Source organism: Athene noctua, unplaced genomic scaffold (assembly GCF_965140245.1).
Source record: "Athene noctua unplaced genomic scaffold, bAthNoc1.hap1.1 HAP1_HAP1_scaffold_50, whole genome shotgun sequence".
NCBI lineage: Eukaryota > Metazoa > Chordata > Aves > Strigiformes > Strigidae > Athene > Athene noctua.
Genome location: NW_027437544.1, coordinates 61,893 through 86,156, shown reverse-complemented (window position 1 = coordinate 86,156; position 24,264 = coordinate 61,893). Strand labels below are relative to the sequence as shown.

Here is a 24,264-nt window from a genome sequence, read left to right as displayed (position 1 = left end):
TCCCATAAAAATTCTTGCAGATTCTGCTGATGCCAAGGCCCCAGCACAAAGCCCTTCTTCACGTTACTGAAGAAGCAGGTATTGCCACACTTCCAAAGCACTCACAAAGCCCTCGCTTATTAAATAGGGGATGAGGTTCCTTTTGAAAGATGGCACCGCTGAGGTCAAACACCAGCTCTCAGCTGCTGGGAGACAGAAGAACATCTCTGCCGCCTTCTTCAGGAAGGTGTCATTCAAGAGAGTGACCTGGGGGAGATCCTCAGCTCTCCAGCACTGATGGGTGCGCGAGATGAAACCTAAGCGCTCTCTGAAATGGGATACTTGTGCCAAGCCCTTATTTTCCTGGTTTGATACTTCTCGCTTGCAGCTGTGCTCCTGCTTTTGTCCTGAAGAACCTAACCTGTCGAGGCATGGGGTTCTGGGCACGTTCCCTGGGCAGGAGTGAGCGAAGCTGGTCTGGCACAAGGGTGCAAAATGCCCTTGAGGTCTCTGCCAGGACTGAGGGCTGGGTGCACTCAGCTTCCCCATGCACGCTTGCGCGTAGGAAGCGCAGGCGGAGCCCGTGTCTCACCTGTGGGTGGGCTTGGACCCACTCAACGGATGGCACGGACATACCCGTACTTGATTTGCACCCAGGTCCCATCTCAGCTGCTCCTGGCTGGGTGAGGTGGCGGAGCCTGCAGCAGAGTGCTCTCGCCCAGACCAGCCAGGTGCTCGCTGCAGCCCATGGTGCTTGTTTTGCAGGTGCTGCCATCCCCTGCTGAGGAGCTGGAAGGGGCTGTGGAGACACAGGGCCTGGTGGGGATCAACAGACTGATGCAGTCTGTGGCGGCAGAGCCCGTCAGCTTGGGAATGGAGGAGGTAAGTGGGAATCCATCTTGTGCCACGTTTCCGGTGTGGCAAGCAGTTCTGTAGCCCCCCCTCCCCACTGGTGGCCCTCGATGCTGCTCGCAGAGTGGCCTCGCGTCCCTCCAAGCCCATCGCACAGCGCTGCTGAAGCAACCGGTCACTGGAGAGGCCACGCAGGACGTGTCGTAGGGCTGACCTGTGCAGCAGCTATGGAGGGCATTCTTCATCTTGTTGCTAATCAAGTGGTCAACAGGAAATTTCTGTGGTAGCTTTTGCTGTAGCATCTTGAGAGCGCGCAGCATGCGAATCGGAGAGAGTGAAAAACATCAGATGAGCTGGGCTGGAGTCCTCCCCCCAGCTCTGAGAGCTTTCACCTCTGAATACGGTGTTTTGCTTAGGGCAGTAAAAGGTGCTTTTAAAGGCAAGTTCTGCAGTGGAGAGAATTTCTTGCTGCCAGGCGACATCCCAAATTACTTTTAATATGTAGTGTATTAATTAATGAGGGAGCATGGGAGAAGGTTTTCCCCGTGGCCCCTCCACTGGTAAGTGGAATGGGTACAGGATGAGATTAGGATGATTTTGCCTGTGTTTGAGGAAGAGCCCCCTCCAGCCACGTCTGTACTTTGCTCCAAGCCGTGGCTGCTCTTCTGCATCAATTTCCATGCTTGACATCTTGATCTCTCCTCGCCTACCTCCAGGTTTTCGATGTCCTGCCGCTTTGCGGTGTGCTGCAGCCAGGCAAGAGCCAGCGGGTCATGTTCACCTTCTTTGGCCACACAAATATCGTCGCCCACGTCACGGCGCTGTGCAGGGTGGAAGGAGGCCCGACCTATGAGATCGCGCTGAGCGGGGAGGCTTCGCTCATCAACTACCTCCTAGACGTCACGGAGATCGACTGCGGGCTGCAGGTACCGCACGCTTCTCTTGGCAGAGGTCCTTGCCGTGAAACCATCACCGGCGTGTTGCTGCCACCTAGGGCTGGGGCTCTCTCCCCTTCCCAACTACTTTGTTGGCTCTATGGCTTGGAAGTACAACCTTGGAGTGATATGTTCTGCATCCAATCTGTTTTTTAATAACCATGTCCGCCCCCCTCCATCTGGGAATTCCTCCTCCTCAAGGTAACTAACGCCGCCTCCTGGGGCAGGCAGGGTCCCAGTGGTGATCTCCAGAGGGACGTGCCCCAAGACGTCCATCTGCTGATCCGCTCCTAAAGCCTGAGGTCCCAGGAGGTGCTCTCTTTTAATGTTCTTGATTAATCAGCAAAATAAACCAGGGAGGAAGTTAACTTGAGCTTCCCAGTCACTGTAGCTGGAGAGAATGTCCTAGAATAATCCCCACTTCTTTTCGGTCAAAAACCCCACAGATATTTCCAGCTGTTGGCCCTGTCTCCCATTTTGCTGTCACTGCAGGTGCTTTTTCTTCTGCAGTGTCTTGATGGCACCTCCTTTGTCCCAGCTGGGTGTGAGATGACACACCATGAGGTGCAGAGAGCTTGTCTCCTCTTTGCTTTCCTTATGACTGATCTCTGTGGTTGGCATTGCCCCTCTGCGTGCCACCATCAGTGTCTGTTCCTGCGTAGGGCTAAGGGGTGCCCTGTGGCGGTGGCTTACCCAGGTTAACCAGGGAGACTCAAGTACCCGTATCTCCTCTGCCTCTGCTTTTCTCCTGCGTTGAGTTCATTTGCTCACACCCCAGTGAATGCAGAAGGAGGTTCCCAGTATCAGGCCTGTGCCTTCATCTTGCCACTCCTCTGTCCTCTCTCCAGCTGTTTAACAAAGTCACCGAAGCAGAGGTCACCCTGCAGAACAGAGGGAAGATGGGCTTCAACTACGTGGTGCTAAGTCCCGGCGTGGGGACCGCAGAGAGCCCCCTGCCCGGCGTGCCCCTGGTCCTGCCCAGCACGGTGAGTACGGAGGTGGCGCCTGGACCCTGGCTGTGGGTCAGGCTGCCCAGGAGGGGGTTGTGGGGGAAAAACACAAAATTAAAAAAAAGAAAGCAACCCACAAAAGCAGACGGGAGAGACAGGGCTGTAAGCAGCTGCTGCTGGGGGGCAGGGGTGGTCCAGCAAGCACGGTCCTAACGGCCCCCCTTCACGGCCTTTGCCGGCGGGTGACCCTGCCGTCACACAGCAGCCACTGGCCGGAGGCACCAGCGCTTCGGTGGCTCTGGGGACCCCAACTGCTGAGCGCTCCGGCTGTGCGGGCACCGGGGCCGCGCTGTGCCGGCTCTCCTGGGGGTCACCGTGCCCAGGCTGTGTGATCGGACAGGGCTTAGCCCTTGTCCCTGCCTGTAGCACACCCTGCCAGGCCCCTGCCAGCACTGAGCGGGACTTAAATCCTCTCTCACTTGGGCATGAAGCTGCTTTGGCAGAACTGTAGCAGCCCCTGTGCCGGTCCCCCACTCCCCCAGCTTTGCTGCTCTGCAGGAGCTCTGTGGGGCAGTGAGGGGGCCAGGCAGGAGCAGGGCTGGAACAGCGAGGAGAGGAGTTTGCAGCATCCCACCGTCCGAACTTCTCAGTCCTGCGTGGCTGTCTTTGGGCTGGAGCAGCATTCCTGTCTAGTCCCTTTTTGCAGTGGGAAGAGGGAGCCAAACGGCGTTCACATTTCCTCATGCCTGTCTCCTACAAGGGGTGGCACACTGACGCCCTCTTCCTGCCAGCTTCCCAAGACCCAGCTCTGCTTGGCCCCGCGCAGTCGGTCGCTGTAACAGCCCCGCCGGCGCTGGCAGCTTGGCAGGGCTGGCTTTCGCTGCAGCTGTGTTCTGCGCTGCACCAGGGGCTCAGGGCACCAAGTGGCAGGATCTGTCCCGCTCAGCAGCTTCTCCCTGCAGCGTGAAGGGGAGCGGGGAGCCGAGGGTCCAGCCCAGCGTGCAGAGGGCGAGCCGAGGGAAGCTGCGGCTGTGTCCCGTCACCCAGGGCTGTGTTGCTGTCCGCTTGCATTTGCTCTCAGCCTGGCTGGCGTGAGCCTAGCCTGGGGCTGGGGCAGCCTTTCTGGAAGCCCGGAGAGGAGGTGCCCTGCCTGGCAACACCTTGCCTAGATGTCATCCTAGTCTCTGCTCCTGCCTTTCCGGAGATGCATGTTTGCAGGTCACCATGAGTCCGAATAGGCTCACGCACCCCGGTGTAACCGCACAGGCAGGAGGTGTTTGGTTGGGATCATTATAAGGGGTCAGGCCCTTCAACACCAGCCTGGGAACCGCTGGTGTGCTGTGGCAGGAGCTGCTGGCCATGCTGAGAGTGTGGGCACTTCCCTTATTTTGTATAGGGGCTGCTAAAAGAGCTTTTATTTCTTCAGTCTGGCTCTTGCTAGCAGAGGGTAAACACCATTAGGGGCAGAGCTGTGCTCATGCTGAGCAGGGGGTGGTCTGTGGGTCTGTCCTGGGGGAATGCATCCCTACGGGCCCTCCGAAGGACCTGGTGTAGGAGACCTCAGCTTCTGTGATTCTGTGAAAGCGAGAAGGCGATGCTGTCTGATACTTTGTTATGTACGAGAACCTGCCTTCTCTTCTCGGCATGTCTGTCGTCTGAGCCGTCCCTCCACCAAACCCTCTCTGGTGCATTCCCTCCCTCTTCTCCCACACCCTGCAGGGTTACGTTGGACCTGGCAAGGAGCAAGTCCTGAAAGTCTACTACCTGCCAGGAGTGCCTGGAGCCTTCCGCAGGACTTTCCAGATCCAAGTGGGTCACCTGGAGCCCGAAGAAATCTCCCTGAAGGGAGAGGGGAGCTTTCCCAGGATCTACTTGGACCTGCCCAGGAACATCAAAGGTGAGCACGGCCTGTCTGCTCCCCAGGAGGGGCCCCTGTTTCTCCCCCATGTCAGATGCCCGTAGGGCAGCTCAAACTGCCTCCACCAAGCCTGGAGGTTTCAGGGCTGTCAGACCAACACTCAACACCCCGGTTGCTTCCTGAAGCTCTGGCAGATGAGCCCGTGTGGGCTTTGCCCCAGGAACCATCCTGCAGAGCTTGCCAGCGGGTCGGAGTCCTGGGAAGGTGATGGCTAGACAGAAATGCTCTGGAAAGCTGAGCACAGGCTGGCAGGGATTTTGTCAGGGTTGGATTTGCAGCACATTGCAGGGGATGAGATGCTCCCATGTGGGGAGGAAGATGGGTGGGAATGAACATCAGGGTTGATAGAGGAGAAGCATCTACTTTCCATACATTGCTTGGGGAGGGTGTTTCTGGGAGAGGCCAGAGTCAGGGGAGTGGGGCTTCCCAGCTTTGAGGGGAATGGCTCTGTGCCCCGCTTCTATTTGTGGATGTTTTCTTCCTTCAGGAAATGAAAAATATGAGAAGGTCCTCAAGGAGGTGATAGAAAAGATGGAGGAAGATGGCCAGAGAGAGGAAGCAGCAGTTCTGGGGGCGGCTGTGGCTGCGGAGCCACCCCCAGATCCCTTGGACGCCGTGGTGAGAATGGCTGCTGCCCCATTTGACGCGTGCCACCCTCCCCCGGTGTCACTGGGTCCCTGGCAGCCCGCAGCAGGCTTCCCGGGGCCCTGCTGGCACTTGGGACCTCCCTGCCCACACCTGCCCATGATCCTGCACAGCTCAGCAGTGCCCCCGGGGCTGCCCCAGGGAGAGATCCTGAAGACCCTGCTCAAGTGATGAAATTTATGGCACTTCGTGATGGGATGTAGGTCATCACTGGGGGATTTGCTGCTCACAACCCAAGCCCTGCCAGGTTTACAGAGCTTAATAGCAGCAGCCTGACTGTGCTCTGGGACTGTGCTGCCAGTGCTGATCTCTCAGAGACAGCAGCCTTATCATGACTCCCTTTACAAGAGAGCTCTTGTCCGAGCTGCTTTGGCACTGGCTGGGGGCAGGCAAAGACTTGAAGCTCTGGAAGGTTCCTGGCTTGTCTGTCTGTCTGGCCAGATCAGCTTTTGTACCAGTGACTGGGCAGGCGAAGTTGCTGGAGTTCGTTGCCCTTGAGATGAGGCCCTGCCTGAGAGAGCAGGAGGTGTCACAGACACTGAGCAGCGAGACAGAAGGACCCCATCACCCCTCCAACACGAGCAGGGGGGAGCCTTGGGAAGGACCGTTGCTAACCAGCCGCTGCCTTTCCTTCCCTCAGCTGGACCCTGGGCTGCAGATGCAGATGGAGCAGCTGCTGATGGAAGAACACGCCCTGGAGCAGCAGAAAGCTCTCACCTCTGGTCCCCCAGAGGCCACTGCCTTTGACCAGCGCGCTCGTCAGAGGCTTCTCAAGTTAGTAGGGGCTCCCGTACCCTGTCTCCAGGTGCCCCGAGGGTAGCACCCAGCAGTGCACCCCTGCTCCTGAGAGCTGGGGGTAGTGGGGACTCCAGAAAGGGTCTGATCCTGGTAGCTTTGCCGTGCTCCCTGTGAGCAGCTGAGTGTCCTCACTGCCACAGAGCCACCCTGAGCTTTGGAGGTGCTCAGCTCCCCACAGGCGCTGGGTCCTGCTCTTAGGGCTGAGGGGGCCAGTGCAGAGCATCAGGCCCTTCCAGAGAGCACCAGCACCGTCCCTGCTGACCAGATCTGAAAGAGGCAACTCAAATCTTTGTTCCGGCTAACAGACCACACTGAGCAAAAAGAGTAGGGAACCGCAGAGGCTGACACACCCTTGACAAATCCGGTGGCTCGCATGCTGGTGGGACTGCAGGGCTTACCTCGGTATCTTCCCTCTGCTCCTCCATGAGGAGGCACGGGCACGGTAGGCTCCAGTTCGGGAAGATGCTCTGCAAAACAGATCACGTATGTGCTTTCCCGAGTGAGATTGCTCTGGGAAAGGCCCCTCCCATGAATCTTGCAGGTGTTGATTACCGCATTTGTCCGTGCTGCTTTGGGGACAGATGTGGTTGCAGAGCAGTGAAGATTTCCTGTGCAGGCGAATCCCATGACAAGGTCCTGAAGCACTTTCAGGCTGGGGCTGCACATGGGGCATAGCAGTTTCACTGAGACCGGTGGAGGTCCACTGGACTTACCTACAGTGGCTTCCCGTAGCAGAGGAGCTGTGATAAATGATACTCATTTTAAACTAATTTTATTTTAAGGCCCCACTGGTAGCTGATAAAACCTAGGTCCTATGCTCCTCGTGACTTACCAAAGTCTTATTACCAGGTGGTCAGGCCTTGGATTTCATGGTCTTGAGTTGAGTTTTTACAACAGTGAATCCAGAAATATTTTATTTGCATCTTTCATGCTCTTGGAAATGCAGCCAGGCTGTGGTTTAAGGATTGTCCTTACTCCTCCTTTCAGAGCTGAGCTGCCCGAGTACCTCCTGGACTTTGGGTACGTGATTCTCGGTAACACCCCCACGCACGTCGTGAGGATCACCAACACCGGGCAGTTCCCTGTGTCCTTCTGCGCTGACAGACAGGTCCTGCGTGACACAGGTAACCAGTGCTGGAGAGCCTTCACGTGGGCTCGAAGGAGCTGTCTCTGACAGTTTAGCTTAAGCCACTGGACATGGGGAGGTTTTATGAGTGCTTGTATGTATAACTTTTTCCTCCTTGGGACCTGCTGCCTGGTGCTTTAGAGCCTGAGTTCTCCAGGCCAGCAGCACTCAGAGACCCGGCCCGCCTGGGCCTGCCCTAACGCTTCCCTGCAGGGGCTGGGTGGGCTGATCACCTTGGTCACCTCTCAGCATCTTCTGCTCTTGGCTACCATGAGCATCGTCTGATGGGCACTCCGTGAGCTTGTGTTGCAAACAGATGGACCCTTTGTGGTTTGGAAGTGCTTTGTTTAAAGTTCATCATGCCATAGCACTTCTGTTCAGCCTTTAGTGAGGAGACAGCCTGTGAGGTCCTCTGTTGTATCAAAACAGGCTTCCGAAACAGGCCGTGACGGTGCCTGGCCGTGTCTGAAGGGTGATCAGGTGCCTCCTCTAAATCGTTTTTCAGAGAGCACCATGGCATGGGGGAATCTTAGTTGGAAATTCTCCTTTGGAGAGGTCTGTGCATCCTTCCCTGGGATCCCTAGTGAAGGAATGGCTGGAGCTCCTCAACTGAGATGTTTCCTTTTTACCATGTGGGTCTTGGATTCTGGCTGTGAAAACCCTTTCTCCTTGTGCGGTGACAAGGGAGAAGGAGTGGCAGTCTTCTCCACAGGTACAAAGGGGAACTTCACAGAGCTGCCAGCCAGGACATACGGCCTTAACGTGCTTGTGACACGTTCATGTCGATTGTGTATCTCAGCTGCTTTATTTTCGTCTGTTCAAGGTTTCAGTGTGGAGCTGGACCGCGTGAAGCACCTGCCCTGCTGCGAGAGCAAGACATTTGAAGTGTGCTTTGACCCACAGAGTGCCAACCTGCCGCTGGGAGAGGTGGACGTGCTCCTGCCCATCAAGGTACCTGCGGCGTGCTTCCTCGCCCCGCTGTGCCCGTGCACCTCTCGGGGCAGGTCGGGGACAGCAGCAGATGTCACCGGGGCTCTCAGCTGGATGCTCTGTCCTTCCCTAGGTAGCAGGAGGCCCCACGTTCCACGTCCGCCTCCGTGCCAGCGTGGCCATGCCAGCCGTCTGCGTCTCCAGGGACAGGCTGGAGTTCTCCACTCTGCAGTGTGGGCAGTGCCAGGAGGAAACCATCCAGCTCCACAATCAGGTCCAGGTCCCCTGTAACTGGCTCATCACTATAAATGAGCCTGTTAAGAAGGTAAAGCACAGACCATGTGTAACACGTACCTTCTCGGTTGGGTTGTCTTTGCCTCTCTTGCCCTTTCTGCCCTGTGGCTGCGTGAGCACTTGGGCTGCGGCTCGTCTGAGGAAGCTTTGGAGGTACAGAGCAAGGCTGGCTCACCTGGACCTGGGCATTAGCTGGTGCTTCACTTCTCTGCCACCTTCCCCCGCTCCTCCTCTTCTGAGGACGGTGCCTCCCCATCTGCCTGCCCTGCCGACGTGTTTTCCCTCCAGTTCAGGCCAGGGGTGGCCTCGGCTGGTTTGGCTGTGGGTGCCCTCAGCACCGTGACGGTGTCTCAGAGCACTGCGGGGACCGAGGGTCTGTCCTCGCAGACCGAGGAGACCTCACACAATTGTTTTCTGGCTCAGGTGGACAAGCATTGGCCAGCGGGGCTGCATCAGAAGGTGCCCCAGAAGTCGAAAGCCCAGCCATGTGTCTTCGAGGCGCTGCCCTCGGCTGGAACCCTCGCTCCGGGACAGCGATGCCACGTCCGAGTGAGGTTTTCGCCCACCGAAGAGGTGAGATGGGCGAGTGTCACCCCCAGGAGATCTGGCAGGACAGTGTGGTAACGAGAGCCCAGCACGGGGAGGAGGAGACGGCGTCTGCCTCCACAGAGAGCTTTCTGCAAGCCCTGTACCCACTGTGCCTCAGTGTCCCCTGCAGCACACTCTTCTGAGAGGGGCTTTGAAATCCCCCTGGGGAGCTTGCTCAGAGAGCATCAGGGCACGCTGGGCTGGCTGCCTCTTGGTGCATGGGGGCAAATCTGCCTGTTTGCCCTCGTCTCCCCCTTGCAGGCGCCTGTTTGAGGCTGCAGCGCCCTGGTGCAGAGCAGCTGGCGCGCTCACAGGGGATAACCCTGCAAGGGCCAGTCTAGGCAAGTCCTGCTGCTGGTACCAGCAGGCAAAACAGCCACCGGGCACCTTCCTGGGCACGGCAGGACAGTCGCCTGGAGTGGCTGCTGCCAGCAGTCCCTGTGGCTCTGGCTCAGCCTGCCTGCGCGTTCCCAGGCACTCTGGGAGTCAGCTGCAATGACGGGGCGTTCCCAAAGGCAGTTTGCCTGTGGCCACCGTGGCTTGGAAACTGGCAGTGGGTAACAGGATGGACACAGGTGCTTCCGTGCCTGGGAACAGTCCCAGGGATGTTTTAATTGCTGTAGAGGTGTAACCATCTTGTGTCTGGCATTGACCAGAGCCAAACACTGAGCAGAGAAGTCGACCCTTATTTCTAGCCAGTGAGAGCTCACCTGCCTCATTCATCGAGCTGATGTTTGCCTGATGCAGCAGTGCCAGGACTGTGTCTGGGCAACGTAACCCTGAGGACCTTTCTCATGAGCATCACACTCCCTTGTGACTAGGTGAAAACATCTGATAGTGCGTTTTAGATTCATCTGACACCAAAATAGCCAGTTAGACTTCACATTAGGATTCATCCCAGTTCCTCAGAGCCAGCATGCAGATGCTGTAGCCCCTGCTGGAAGTAAACATCTGTTTTCCATTCCCCTTAGAGGTACTGGTGACACCCCTGCCCTGGGGAAAGAGTTGAATTTGAGGCCCTGTCACTTGGGACTTCATGGAGGAGCTTTCTGTGCCTCTCTCTTTTCAGAAGTCCTACAGAAGTGAGATGAAGATTACTGTTTGCCAGAGCAGCCAGAACCTCCAGCTGCAGGTCTCGGGGAGTGGGCTGGAGCCACGGCTGGAGTTCAGCCCCCCAGTGCTCGAGCTGGGACCGTTGCTGCCGCACAGCCGTGGAGCAGAGGGGACGGTGGTGGTGAAGAACCCATGCGAGTTCCCCATCGAGTTTTACTCGCTGGAGTTCGACCAGCAGTACCTTGCTGAGGAGCAGGTGAGAGGGAAGCTCTGGTCCCCATGTGCACGCTCCCGTAGCTTCACAGTGCTCCAGCGTTCCCGGGTTCGTGCCAGGGAGATGGAGACAGTTCCCAGGGCAAAGCCTGGTGGCATTTCAGGGTTAGCCAGCTCTGCTGGCAGACTGTGGAGGGGCCTGGATAGTCCGTGTTGTTAGAAACACGTCCTGCATATGTCTTCTCTTCCCTACATGCACAGGCCCTGCAGATGCTTAAAGATTATGACTGCCGTAACACCTTATTGCTGCCTCCACGTGCCCCGGGTGAGAAGCTGCCCCCAGAGGTGCTGGAGTACTATCAGGAGCAGAAGAGGCTGCAGGATGAGGAGTCCAAGACTGGGGAACCAGCAGGCCAGGACAACGGTGAGGGTTTGGCATTGGCTGTCCTGAGTGTGGACACAGCGGGGAGTCCAGCCCGCACACCCCGAGCTCTCCACGGGAAGCCCAGGCTTTCAGCAGCCACCCATTCCCCAGCTTGGTGGAGGAATTCCAGCGTGAAAGTCTGTGCCTTGTAACACGCAAACTTTGAAGATGTCCAGTCTCTGTCAGATCAAGGAAGAAAGTCCTCTGCTGGGATCATTCACGCTGTCTCATCCCAGAGCTCATCCGTTTTCTCCTCCGTGTTTGATGAAAGCCAGTCCAACGAGGTGGACTCTAAATCTGAACACAGAGGAGAGGGAAGGTGTTGAGAAAAGACAGGGGATGGGTATTGTTGCAGACGGGACAGGGACAAGTGAGAGGCCAGAGAGGTTCTCCCCAGTTTTGCCAAATGAGCACCTTTTTGCCCCAGGAGCTGCTGCGATCAGGGTGATGCTGTTCCCTTTCCTAGGCAGGGCAGCGCGCTCTCTGTCCTGCGTGACACTGCAAGCCGAGATGGCTTTTGGTGACCTCCTAAGGGCAAAGGTGGGAGCTCTTTGCAAATGTGTTATGATGAATTCAGAGCCCAGCTACATCTCCTGGAGTAATATTCCTAAAGCATCCAGCTTTTGGATAGTCGCTCAATGTGCAAATGGAGCCTCTCCCTTGGGACAGTGTAAAATGCCTGGTTCTGCCTGTCCGCCCCTTACTCAGCAGGACCTGGGACCACGTTGACAGGTGACGGGACATTTGGCCCAGTCCTGTTAGGTATTGCCAAAGGCTTGTTCTTTCCTCTTTCTGCCAGCCCATTTCCTATACTCTGAAGAGGCACCTTGACCACCATCTAGGGCAGACCCTGATCTGCACAAGCCTAAAGGAGGGGCATGGTGAGACCTCGGTGTGGTGTTGGTTTCAGCAGAGTCTTCTCTCCCAGGATCTGAGGGGATGGGGAGGATGATCAGGGTCATAGGTAGGCAGGAGGCTGACTTTTCTATCTGGTTCCGCACAGCAGAGCATGGGCAGAGCGTCACCAGCAGCAGGGCGGCCGCGGGAGAAGTGACCGACAGCCCTGTGCATAGGGCCATCGCCCGCCACCTTGGCATCGATATCTCTGCAGAGGGGCGCGCGGCCCGAGACCGCAGAGGGATCGTCGTCATCGTCCATGGGGCACCCCTGACAGGTAGGTGAGCCGAGCCCGTGGCTGCAAGGAGGGCGGGGGGAGCAGGAGAGACACGTCCTGGTGGCCCGTGCTGCTTGATTGACCACTTGAAGCGAAGCGAGGTAAGCCACAGCCCTGCTGGTACATGAAATGGTCCCAGGCCTTCACCAGCTGGGGCAAGTGCTGTGGCTCACCCCGTGTCCACAGAGCCAGGCTATCCTCCCCCCACACAGGGTGGCCGTGTCCCCGTTGCTTGGTGGGAGCACGGTGCCTAGTGCCCAGGTTGCCTCATGGGCGCGGTCCCTCGCCCACACTGACCCCCAGCCCGGGCCCAGACGTTGCCTGAGGCAGCGCCGGCCAGCGCAGGGGTGGCGGGACCGGGCTCGAAACAACGTCCTGGCCCAGGGTTGAGGTCCCCACGAGGGACAAAGCGCTCAGCTGGGTGTGAGGTGGAGGTGATCCGCCTGGCTCTAGAGGACAACGCTTCCAGCCGTGCTCAGCTCCCTCCCTCGTGGTCTCCCCTAAAGGGGCACTTGATTTCCCACTGTCCTTGAAACTTTGAAATCCTGTCTGGGGACTTTCTAGAGCCTGTCCCTGAAAATGCTTCACGTGCAAGTGTCACCAAGCAGTCTTCCTCTCTCTCAAGGAAAGACAGCGGCAGCGGTTGCCCTGTCCAAATACTACGGCGCTGCCTGCTTGTCCATCGACGCCGTGGTGACAGAAGCCATCTCGGACAGGAGCAGCTCGGCAGGGCTGCGCGCCCGGGAGCTGTGCATCGGGGCTGCCATCGAGCAGAGCTGCAAGGAGGCAGAGGGTGCCGGTAAGGAGACACGCTGGACCCAGAGCAGCGCTTCAGAAACCCACCCTGACCGTCCGCTTCTGCTTGCTCCAGAGAGGGAGTCTGACAGCCCTTGGGTCTCTTAGGGAACATGGGTGCAGCGTGCAGAAATGCAAAGCCATTTCATAAAGCATTTCATGTTATTAAAGAAAATAATCTCTGTTTTAAGGGCTCAGACAGGGGCACTTTTACTGCCTCTGGGCTTCTCAGCACATACTCCTTTTCCTAGGAGTGGTGAAGCACACCTGAATTTTTCTCAGGGTTTTTTTACATTTCCTCAAAGCTGAATCCAGCTGACTCCTCGTGGCCATCAGGCAGAACTGATGCCCACTTGAACAAGGAAGAAGCCCTCTGAAGCTGCTCGTGAAGCACTAGACAACTGACTTTGAGTGTGGCTTCAGAAACGTGAGAGGAAGGGAAGAATAACCTCCCAGAGTTTCAGATGAGACTCTTTTCTCCAGAGGTTTCCCTATACACGCTGTCAGGTCACACAGCTCGTGCATGTGGTGCTGTTCTGCACCTGAGACCAGAGACTTTTAGAAAACCTGGTTGGGCAGTTGGTGCCCCGAGCTCTGCAGGGTGAGGCCAGACCCTGGTTCTGGTGGGGGAAGTTTTGCATTGCTCAGCTTTGAATCTGGTTGGGTTGGGAGCTGGCGGAAGGAAGAAGGGTCTGGGCCCCAGGTGGGGTTAGCCCATGCGGAGGATTTGGCTCCAGTGGAGATGGGGATGCAGCTGGGGCAGGGCTGCATGTTACCGTCTCCACGTGAGAGTGCAGGATGGGTGCAAGGTACAGAAATGATGCTCCTGGAGGATGGAGCCTTGGCTTGATCCGTAGGAGAGCTACTGTGCGGCGTCACCTGCGTGCACATTTGTGAGGAGGGATGCGGAGCTGTGCCTTAAAAACTCTCTGGCTTTAAAATCCAGTATCAGGTGGTGTGCTTTACCATGCTAAAAAGAGAAGCAGGGCAGGAGCTGCTTCTGGAGATGGGTGCTGCTAGTGCCCGGCAGGCTGGGGGACGAGGGCCGTGTCCCTGCCAGGGCGCAGGGCTGTGTCCGTTGGGGTGGAAGGTGCCTGCTTGCTCCCCACTGAGCGTCTGTCCCCTCCGCAGGTCACAACGCAGATGAGTCCCTCGGCGAGCAGTTCCACGCCAAGGCCAAGCGCAGCCTAGAGACGAGCCGGTCCAGCTCTGTGGACAAAGTCAGCCGGCAGTCCGTCAGCTCCCAAGGCCAGGTGAGCGCTGCGGCAGGCGAGAAGAGGGATGGCCCCACAGCCCGATCCCAGAAGCAGCATCTGATGGATCTGACAGGCTCCCAGGTGAAGCACGGCCTGCACTGGTTGATGCCTGGGACCTTTCTGTTGCCTCTGAGAAGTGAAGGGGCCGCTTCCAGTGGAGGCTCTGCGTCACCCAGAGCCTGGTGCGGGGGTCTGTAGTGCAGAGAGCCAGCTGGGCAGGCTGGGCATGGCTCGGGCTGGGAATGAAACCCTGGCAGAAACACTCTACGGCATCTCAGCCGTTTGTTGGCAAAGTGCAGTCCTGGCTAATGTGGCTGCAGCCGTGGGCAAAGCTGCGGGATGCTGCGCTGGGGGCTTGCGAGCTTGGGTCTCTGCTGGCCACGCACGCACCCTCCAGCGTGCTCCCCCGGAGCTGCTGGCCTGCAGTTTTGTTCTAGTCTCCTGCTAGTGAGAAACCCCAGCTCCAAGCTCAGCAGCTGGAATTGTTTGGGGGTTTCCAAAGCGGTTGATTTTTCTGGTGGCGTTCAACATTGCAAGGCTCATCAAGTTCTCACCTCTCTCCCCGTCCCTGCTTTCCTGCGCAGCGATCGCTGAGCATCGGTAGCAGCACATCAGAAGAGCTGGGCTTTAGGAGCTGCGTGCTGCCCGAGGACCTGCTGGTGGCCATCCTCTCTGACAGGCTGCAGGTACGTGGGGTGGGGGCGTTCTTGCTAGGGAGAGACAGGCAGCGAGGTACAATTCAGAGAGGAGGAGGAGGGCTGTGCCTGCTCTTGGAGGAGTCCTGGGCTGTGTGCAGGGATCCGTGGGTGAAGCTGCAGATGCCATGAGCTGGCAGAGCGCGGGAGAAGATCAGAGCTTGTCTGAGCTGCTGCACTTGGAACTGGGATGGCTGGTGATCTCTGACGACAGGCTTTAGTGACTGGCTGAGAGCCCAATGCGTGCGACAGCTGACTTTCTCTTCCTTTTTGGCTTTATCTGCAGCTGAGCGACTGCTACCAGGGAGTGGTGTTTGATGGCCTGGAGACCCTCTTTGCATGCAACACGGCGTCTGCTCTCCTCTGCCTGCTCAAAGCTGTCAGAAATCGGCCTTACATCTATTTTGTGAACCTGTTCCAGGATTATGCTTCTTGGAAAGCCAGGGAGATGGCCGCAAAAGAGCAGGAAGGTGAGACTCTTCGTCTCCGTAACTCTGACATGTTCTCTCTCAAGCCTTCAACCTTACCCGTGTGTATCTGGGTTACCAGCAGAACTTGTAAGAGGGGTTTTTATTAATCCTTCCACCTTCTGCCTCGGTGTAGCCAGCACTCAGCTCACAGTTGCTTAAAATACAGCAATGCTGAGGCTGACCTCAGTCTCTAACATTAAAGCTTGGGCACAAGTGTAAGCTGCTGTGGCTCAATAACTAACCACCGGCCAGCCGTCCACGGCGCTGGGGCGTGTGAGCCAGGCAAGGCACGGGAACTCACTGAGCAGCGGTAGTTTGGGGGCTTGTCTGAATTTTGAAGCGGGGATGTGAGCTCGCCAGTATCTCCTGGCAGGATGATAGGCTGGGTCGGGACAGAGTTGTGAATCCTGGCAGCTCACCCAGAGCAGCAAGCTCTGCTTGCAGGCACTGACGGTTTCTTCTCTGGTCTGTGCTGAAGGACGGGAGCGGGAAGAAGCTGCCAGGAGGGAGAAAGCCCGCCTCTGGGAGATGGACGAGGACGAGTATGATGCCCTCACCGAGGAGGAGAAAATTCAGTTTGATAACAGTATACTGCAAGTCAAGCGTGAGAGGAAGAAGAGGTCTGTAAGCCTTCTATGGGTGCCTCCCCAGGATAGCGTCCCCGAAGGGTTTCCCTGCTCCGGAGACCTTGGTTGAGCTCAGAGGGGTTACCAAGGTCAAAAGCATTAATTACCAGCAGCACAAGGACTGCCAGTTCCACCTCCCTGGTTCCCAGCAGAGGAGGCACCTTCCTCCGGTGAGATGAGAACATCCTCTCTCCGCTTTAGTGGTGAGCCCTTCGGCTTGGACACAGGCTGCAGGGAGCTGGGCTCTGTGCTTGCCTTGCCACTGTGCTTACAGGTGTCTCTAGTTAATGATGTTCATTCTCATCTTCTTCATCGCCCTTCTTCTCCAAACCAGAGGGGTTGTGGTGTGGGTTGGTGTGAGGCACAGCTGTGCTGGCTTGGTTTAGATCCCAGTCCTGGTGTAGGTGAGGCCCTTGCACTGCTGAGCTCCCAGGGTTTTCCTTTACTGAGTGACACCAGCCATAAAGCTGGTTTCTCCTAGGCTCAGCTTCAGCTGCAGCAGCAGGTGAGCCTGGGGGAAGCTCTGATCCCGCAAAGCAGCCCTGTTCAGGAGGATACACAGGATAAGCTTATGGCTCTCTTAACTCCTGCCTGAAACTTGGGGAGGGACTTGCTTAAAGCGAGCCTGTGTGTCAGCACTTCTTTCAGCCCCAGCTGAAGTTTGTTCCCCTGGATCAGCCAGTCTTTGGCAGCATTGCTGGAGGTGTCCAGGTGGGCCTTACTGGAGAAGTAATGCAATTTAGACCTTGTGACAGCAAAGCCTAGATTTGGCTGGCCCTGGAGGTCCCCTCCCGCCTTCCCTCACTTTGGATGTCCCAGCCTCCCCAGGTTGAGGGAAGTCCACAGAGCTGGTCTAACGGTTGTGCCTGGCCTCAGGGTCAGTGAATGAAGTGCGGGACCAGCTGGGATTGCAACGAGCCCAGATTTCTGGCGGTGACTCTTGGGGATGTTTTGTTTGTCTTGCTGAAGGGAGATGGAGCAGCTGGCTCAAGAGCTTGAGGAAAAGCACCGGTGGGAGCTAGAACACTTGAGGGAGGAAGAAGATCTGAAGAAGTCATCTAAGTGGGCCAAGAGAAAGCCTGGGAAAGATAATGCTGCAAGGAAGAAAAGCCAGCCTGGAGTCGGGCAGGTGGGTGGTTGTGTTTATAGAGATGAGTAAAAGCCCTGGGGCCCCTCCTGCTGAGCCGAACCATTCCTGGCGCAGCCAGCAGCCACCCGCAGTGCTGGGGATGAGCACCTGGCCGTCGGTAACACACGGGGCTGTGCTGGGAAACAGCAGCCAGTGTTTGATCCTGCTGCTGCTTCGCCAGGGCTATTTTTGGCTGGGTTTGTTGGGTAGAGCTGCTCTTCTAGGGTCATGCTGCCTTTGAGTCATGGCTTCACATAACTCCGAGCCCTAGATAATTTTAGTCCAGCATTTCTCCCCGTTCTGCATGTGACTTACACCTCTGAGCCCTGACCCGCCAGGGATGTGGTGTCTTTTGCTACCTGTCTGGCAGGAGATACCACCAGGCCCTCTAGGTATTCATTAGCAGCCAGACTTCCCAAAGTGTCAGCCAGACATAGGGATGGATGCTCAGCACACCAGAAACGTGCCCGGAGGACTGCACAGGAGTAAGGAGGTGTCTTAAGTTTGGGTCGGGGAAGCTGTTCTGTTTCTCAGCTGGTTTGCAGGACTCCTCATCAGTCTGACGCTGGGGAGTTTAGTTTCAGTTGAGCTCAACTGGGTACCAGCTGCGCTCTGAATTGGGATTTGTAGAGCACCTAGCACAAGCCTCAGATGAGACATGGGGTGCTATTGCAAAGATCGCAGCTGTCCTACAGCATTTGAGTTGGTGCTTGGAAATGCTCACCGCTTTTTCCTGCTCCTCCTGCCCAGAATACGAACGCATCCACCAGAAACACCAGAGCATCCATTGGCAACCTGTCCAAAGTCACCGAGGGGGGAGAGAGGAAGGGATCTGCAAAGGAGCACCCGGACTCTCTTGCAAATGACAAGGAAGATAAGAAAAAGCAGAGCGAGGCTCCCCTGGCAGATGTCTGCTCAGCAGAGGTTGTACAACCTGCGGACCCGGAACAGGGAGAAACTAAAACCGAGGCGCAGAGCGACAGCGAGAACTTGGCCCTGAGGTTCAAGATCTACGAGGCATCGCAGAAGGATGTCACACATATTTTGTCATCCTGGGACAGGGCTCAGGGTATCCTGCTGTCCCCTCTGAACCAGGAGGTGGTACAGCAGCAAGTCCAAGGCCAGCGCCGTTGCAGGAGCCGAAAGGACAGAGAGAAGGAGCACCAGGAGAGGCTGGAGAAGGAGCGTCTGGAAAAACTGAAGGCTCTTGAGGACTCCAAGTTACCTGGGCTGGAAGGGGAAGGTGCAGAAGGGTCATCCAGAGGCCAGGACGTTGGGGTGCCCTGCCTGGACATCCAGGTGCTGAGCTCTGCAGATGTGACGAGGGCGATCCTGGAGAGTGGCAAGCTGCCAGCGGCAGAGCAGGTAAAGCCCTGTGAGGCTCAGATGCTGAGCCTGCCGTGGTCTGGGCCCTGGTGCATTGTGTCCCGCCAGGTGACAACAGCACAGAGCCTTGTCCAGGCCACTGATGATGTTCCACGATGGCTTCACAGCAGCCACGTGGCTGGGGAAGTTCTTGCCATCCCTCAGGTCGGGCAGAAGAGCGGGGGGCTCTCATCCTCTCTGTTCAGAGAGTTTCCCAGTCTGGAAATCACTTAAAATGGTCCCAGGGCAGGGCAGCTCCTGGTCATTGTTTCCTTCAGCCGAGTCACTCAGATTTCTCTCTAGGTCCCACTTGTAGGTCCTGGCACTGCTCTGGAGCCTGCCCACCCTGCTGGGCATAAAAAATCACTGTACTCCATCTACATAAAAAAAAACCATTGCCAAAAGCTCAGTGTCTTTCAGGGAGTGTGAGGATGAAGGCGACGGGAGCATAAACAGGGTTTTCTCTTACGCTTTAGATCCTGGATGACTTGGGACTGGGTCCCTCGGGGCCTCCCATTCCACCTACGGCTTTCTACTCCGTGATCCGCTACCCGGAGAAGCGGATGGTCCCTGCAGCAGGAGAAGCCCTCGAGCACTTCGCCTTTGTCGTGCCTGAAGGTGCCACTGCAGAAGAAGAAAAGAAGAACACCAGAAGTCTCTTGGATGTGCCTGCAGTGGAGGTGCCAGGGCAGGGTCCAGGCTGGGTGGGGGCATGGGGGGCGGGTGGAATGGAAAAGGATCACTGTGGAAGGGCAGTGAAGACATGACAGGGCCCCATGTCTGCAGGCATCCCTCCTGTCTGTCTGAAAGAGACAGCTCTGCTTGAAACATGGGGCAGTTCTGTAAGATGAGAGGAAAAAAAAATCAGCTAAACCCTTCAACTTCCCTTGAGGAGAGGGTCCTGGGCAAGGAGGGGTGTTGTAGGCAAAACAAAGTCCCATAAGGAAGACCAGATCCATGGGCAGAGGTGGTTGGTGGTTTATTCTCTCTCCCGTCTGTTAACAAACCTGCAGCTTTCTCTCTGGGATGGGGGCGTCTCAGGGCAGGTCTCACCTCTCTCCCTTTCCTCTCTGCCTCGGTGTGAAGGTGTCAGAGGAGCAGGTCACGCCAAGCAGGGGCCAGTCGGGGAAGGAGAAAGCCGCGGGCAGGCCGGAGGCTGTGAGGAGGAAGCGGAGCTCCAGCCGGGCGAGGTCTCCAGGCAGGAGAGGTCTCCAGGCGCCGGGCACGGGAGCACCCACGCAGCGCCCCGGGGCACGCCAAAGCGACATGGACACGGCCCCATCCCCGGGGAGATCCGTCAGGTGAGCCGTGAGGGAGGAGGCGATCCCTCTGCTTCACATCCATCTTGCCAGCGGGGTCCATCGTCCCCAGCCCCACAGGGACCCTCTGCCGGGGCCTCCACGGGATGGCGAGTCCGTGAGCCGCCTCCTTCTCTCGTTTGCTCGTTAGCAATGTCTGAAGCCTCCTCTTTCATTGCCAGGCTGAGCAGCTGCCGGTGGATAGTGCCTGCCCACGGCGAGGTGGAACTGAGGGTCCAGTTCAGCTCCACGGTGCCGGGGCAGTTTGATCAGACGCTGCATTTTGAGGTGCTGGGGACGAACCGACAGTACCAGGTGCACTGCAGGGGTACCTGCCTGTATCCCACCATCAGCCAGGACCCCCACGGTAAGGCTGGGGCATGGGAGCCTCCCACACTGCTCCTCCCTGAACTCAGAGCCAGGGCTGCCCCTTGTGCCCCAGCGACCTTCTGGCTCGGGCAGAGCATGCTGCCTGAGCCGCCCAGTGTCTCTTCCCGTGCTTGGAGCTGGGAACCAGTACTGGTACTATGGGAGACCTGGGCTGGTCTGAGGGATCAGAATGTAAGTTTGATACTGACTTTGAGCAGATAACCACGTACCCTTAAGAGACGTGAAAGTCCCGAGAAGAGCTGAGAAGATCAAGGAACTGCCAGACCAGAACTGCCTGACCGCAAGGAGAGGAAGGTCATCGAGGCTGCAACAGAGAAGAGGGCATCCAGCCGTGAACTGTTAGTCTCCACCAAAACCAGTCGTACATGGACACAAACGCTGCATAAAGTCATTAAAAGGCTTGTTGGAACAATAAAGGAGCCATTTTGCACAATTCGGTGTTTGTCGTGTCCATCTCAACGACAAATGGTGGCCCCGATGTGATCCCAACACCGAGGAAATAAATAACGGCGGCAGGAAGAGCTGCGGAGATGGAGCCCAGCCAAGCGCAGCGGCGGGGAGAGCTGCACAGTCCCGACAACCTTTTGGAATTTGACACCGTCCAGGTGAGCGGCTGGGAACAAAGCGATGGGTGCCATCCTCTCTAAGGAGGAGGGTATGATTCTGACAATGTGGAAGTTGGTGCTTCAGCGCAGGGGAGTCAAATTGGATGATGTAGCGCTCCAAAAAATGTTGTCGTGAATCAAAGCGCAAGGGTATGAAGCTGGCACTGCCACTGCATTTAGTGTGAGCAAATGGGAAGAACTGGGACAGAAACTGCTGGAGTGTGCCTCTCGCGGTCATAAGAATGCAACCAACCTCCTTACAACCTGGAGGTTTTTAAAAGAGCCTTTAAAAGACTTTAAGGCGGAGAAAGCAAGCTCAGGGGAAACACCTTATAATCCAGGGGTGTCCTCGGGCCGGGTCCTGGTGGCGAGAGGTCAAGATACGGACCTAGCGGGGGGAGCCCGTCCCAAACGTAGACGCGGTTGAGGGCGAGGGGATTGTGTGAGGACTCCGATGAGGAAGCACAAGATGAGTTGTTTCCTCCACAAAGACGGAATGAGCAGAAAGCCCCTCAGGCAGTGCCCCCTCCACCTCCCATCGTGGAGCCCTCTGCTGCCACCTCCCTCTGACGAGGGGAAAGCCCTGCGCACTTTGCTTATCTGGTGCAAAAGGAATGGGGTCCCTGCTGATGCACGGTCTGCTCTTGATCTGGAAACATGGAAGGGGGCAGGGAGCGCCTTATTCGAGGCGGCCGTAAGGAAGAACACCATCGCTGTGTCATCTTCAACTGCATGGCGACTGGTACAGGAATTCCTGAAACAGTTAAAAACTGATCGGGCTGTGGCGGCAGCTGCATGGCATGGAGCCAAGGACGTTATCCAGGGAGGGGGGGTGGGGCGAGGGGTTTTTAACTGTGGTAACATAACGCTTTTCACTGTCCCACTGTGTCTGTTAAGCATTGTTAGTGTTTGAATTCAGGTGCTATTCCTGTTTTCTTCCCCTAACAAGTCTGTCTTTTGCCCTGACTCATGGGTGCTCGAGCCACCCCTCTCTGTCATTATCTCCATTCCTGAGCTCTTTGCTTCATTTCTCCTTCCCAGCACTGCGGGGAAGGGGTGAGTGAGCGGCTGCGTGGTGCGCAGTTGCCCTCTGGGCTCAAACCAGGGCAAAATTTAAGGATGGTGTCCACCTAAACAGGCCAGAAAGTGAAAATCCCCCAGGAGCTATGGCGATTTGATGTAGCGTTTTTAAATGGTTGGAAATGGCTCGGGACATGGTGTTCGATTTGTCGAGATTTGTAACACTGGTGTAACAGGGGGTTTGTGCAGCGTGAGCGTATCGAGTCCCAGAAGGTTTTGTCCTGCTCTCAAAGCTAAAGAAGAATTTTCCTGCTTCCATGGGAGCAGATGATTTTTGAGAGCTCTTTCTAGTTCGTTAACCGTGAGTCTGGGAACTGATGTTCTGATTCAGCATCTCCACCCAGAGTCATGGGGGGTTCCTCATGCAGTGGGTGAAGCGGTGGAGGGTCAGATCTACACACGGGTCAGGGGCTGCATTGGCCCCCCGCCTCCCGCTGCAGGGATGAGCCCAGGCAGAGGCGCTGTGAAACGCACATCGAACCTTTAATGAAGTGAGAAACAGAGAGATGGGAGAGGGCTGGGGCTGGGGCGGTCGGGCGCAGGCTGCGTGCGGCGGGGATCCGGCTCCACGTCTTCTCTGCCCGCCTGTCGGAAGGGGTCGGGGGGCGGCGGCACTCTGTCCGTGGTGTCCCTCAGGTTCTGGCTCGCTTGCCGGGCACGTGGTCGGCATCGGATGCTCTCCGCTTGCTGCTGCCTGCTGCTGCCTGCCGCCACGCTGTGCCTGTCCGGCTTCGCCTGCCGCGGGGTTTTGGAGTGTTTTCCCACCCGTTGCTCCACCATCTTCCTCCTCTTGGGTGGGATGTTGTCCCGCAAGGGTTTTTCTTGCTTTTTGATGTTTAAGACTCCTTTAAGGAGCTGCTGGACTATGAGATCTGTAATTTTTTGGTTTCTGCTGTCATTTAAATCAACCACCTTAATTCCACATTCCATTTTTTAATTTTTTATTTCTAAAAGCATTGTGTACGAGTAGGAGCAAAATGCTGAGCATGGCTGAGTCCTAAATCTATTTGTAGCTGTGACCTAATCAAAGCAGAAGACCCAAGCTCCTAGAAGTGGCTCCTCTTCCTCCCTCCTGCCACCACCCCAGGGCATATTCTCTGCAAACAAAGTCATACCTCGGTAAATGAAAGGGCTGCTGTGCATTGGCTACGCCCCACTCCTCCCATTCACGGAGGTGATGTCGGATTACTTAGTTGAGAAAAAACTGCCAGCACTGACCATTATCTGCTGAAGTAATTTAAATTAAGCCCAGGATATTGCCACGAAAGATTGTGCCTCCCTTGTTCCTGCCTCGGTTTCTGCAAACTGCCCTGTCTGTAGTGAGACAAGAATGTTCTCAGTGGAATGGTAAATCACCTGTCGTGGTAGTTCGGGCAGAAACTGAATGCTTACATTCCAGAACACACTTTTATAGTACTGATTGTACTCTCCTGTTGGTAGACTCAATAGAAAAATAAAATCTGAGAACTATTTCAAGTTTAATAAGAAGTAGCAGAATGGTAGAAATGGGAATTAAATCTTACTGGAGTTCAGTCATCTAATATCCAGCACAGGTTTGTCTTTTAATATGCATTAATATCACCCCTCAAAAAATTATTCCCAAATCGTAGCAGCAGCTATACCAGCAAAGTTAAAGCCAGCAAGTTTTGGTTCTCCATCAGATTCAATAAAATAAGATAGGAGGTGTGAAATTCAGTATCGAGATAGAGAAATCAAATAACAAAGACAATCTCATTTATCCAACAACATGAGTAGAGGGCTTGGGCCTTAGGTGATATTCAGTCAAAACAGCATTCCATGACACCCTGCCTTTATTTTTCTTTTCTTTTTTTTTTTTTTTAATCTTTTTCCTTAAGCAGGAGCTTTGTCTCTCTGCAATCCAAAAATATTCCAGCTGCAGTAGTCCTGTGTTGAGGTAGGGGTATTAGCTGTCTTTTTCTATCTGCCAATCCGCAGAGGTGTGGCGCTCAGATCACAGCTAATCCATGCAGGAGATTATGACCTTCGCGGGAACAAAAGCACAGACGCCAATATGGTGGTTGCTTCTTGTTCGATTTATTAACTGCACAATTGCTTTATATATGCCTTCCCGTACATCGCGAGATCTTTACTTCCCTATTCTTTCTGTACATCGTGAGATCTTCCGAGCGCCTCTCCCTACACTTCCCCCTCCCCATGCTATATAGCTATATTTGTAATAATTGAAGACTTGTTGTTCTATTTCTTCATGTGCAAGGGTGGGTTTTTCGGTGTTGGTTTTTTCGGTGTTGGTTTTTTTGGTGTTGGGTTTTTTTTCCATTCTTTCTCTGTATTAACCACAGCTGCTGTATGCTTCTCTGTAGTGCTTGCCCATATGTTGGGTCTGGGCGAGATGGTTCATCTAGCAGAAGATCCAAGTAGCCAAAAGCCACAGAAAATCTGCAAAAACTTTAAGAAGAAATGGTTATTTCAGGTTTTATACATCGGGCAGGTATCCATTTAATTAAACCATCTTTTTCCACTGCTGCATACCCACGCCCAAACACTCTCAGTGACCAGCCTGATTCCCACTCTATCGCTCCCGGTTCCTTGACCTGAACCAAAGGATAATTTTTTGTCTCCTGGGTTGGCATAAAGTGTTTCCACAGGGGAGGTGTGGACTCGTCGCCTCTACAAAATGATTTAAAGCATAAAGGG

General features: G+C 55.8%; 1 protein-coding gene across 1 annotated transcript in view; it reads left to right on the top strand.

Moving 5' to 3' along the window:
* LOC141954990 (hydrocephalus-inducing protein homolog) overlaps positions 1 to 20,246 on the top strand; it is a 96,945-nt gene extending 76,699 nt beyond the window's left edge. The window contains 26 exon segments of the mRNA XM_074895067.1: positions 766 to 861; positions 1,548 to 1,757; positions 2,615 to 2,752; positions 4,436 to 4,613; positions 5,122 to 5,252; positions 5,920 to 6,053; positions 7,065 to 7,201; positions 8,027 to 8,154; positions 8,267 to 8,458; positions 8,851 to 9,000; positions 10,085 to 10,324; positions 10,543 to 10,705; positions 10,844 to 11,009; positions 11,011 to 11,048; positions 11,709 to 11,879; positions 12,505 to 12,678; positions 13,806 to 14,031; positions 14,478 to 14,616; positions 14,912 to 15,095; positions 15,574 to 15,715; positions 16,691 to 16,850; positions 17,601 to 18,215; positions 18,692 to 18,895; positions 19,302 to 19,516; positions 19,696 to 19,880; positions 20,101 to 20,246. Of these exon segments, the coding sequence (XP_074751168.1) occupies positions 766 to 861; positions 1,548 to 1,757; positions 2,615 to 2,752; positions 4,436 to 4,613; positions 5,122 to 5,252; positions 5,920 to 6,053; positions 7,065 to 7,201; positions 8,027 to 8,154; positions 8,267 to 8,458; positions 8,851 to 9,000; positions 10,085 to 10,324; positions 10,543 to 10,705; positions 10,844 to 11,009; positions 11,011 to 11,048; positions 11,709 to 11,879; positions 12,505 to 12,678; positions 13,806 to 14,031; positions 14,478 to 14,616; positions 14,912 to 15,095; positions 15,574 to 15,715; positions 16,691 to 16,850; positions 17,601 to 18,215; positions 18,692 to 18,895; positions 19,302 to 19,516; positions 19,696 to 19,880; positions 20,101 to 20,246 (4,662 nt within the window).
* Positions 20,247 to 24,264: the final 4,018 nt, after the last annotated feature.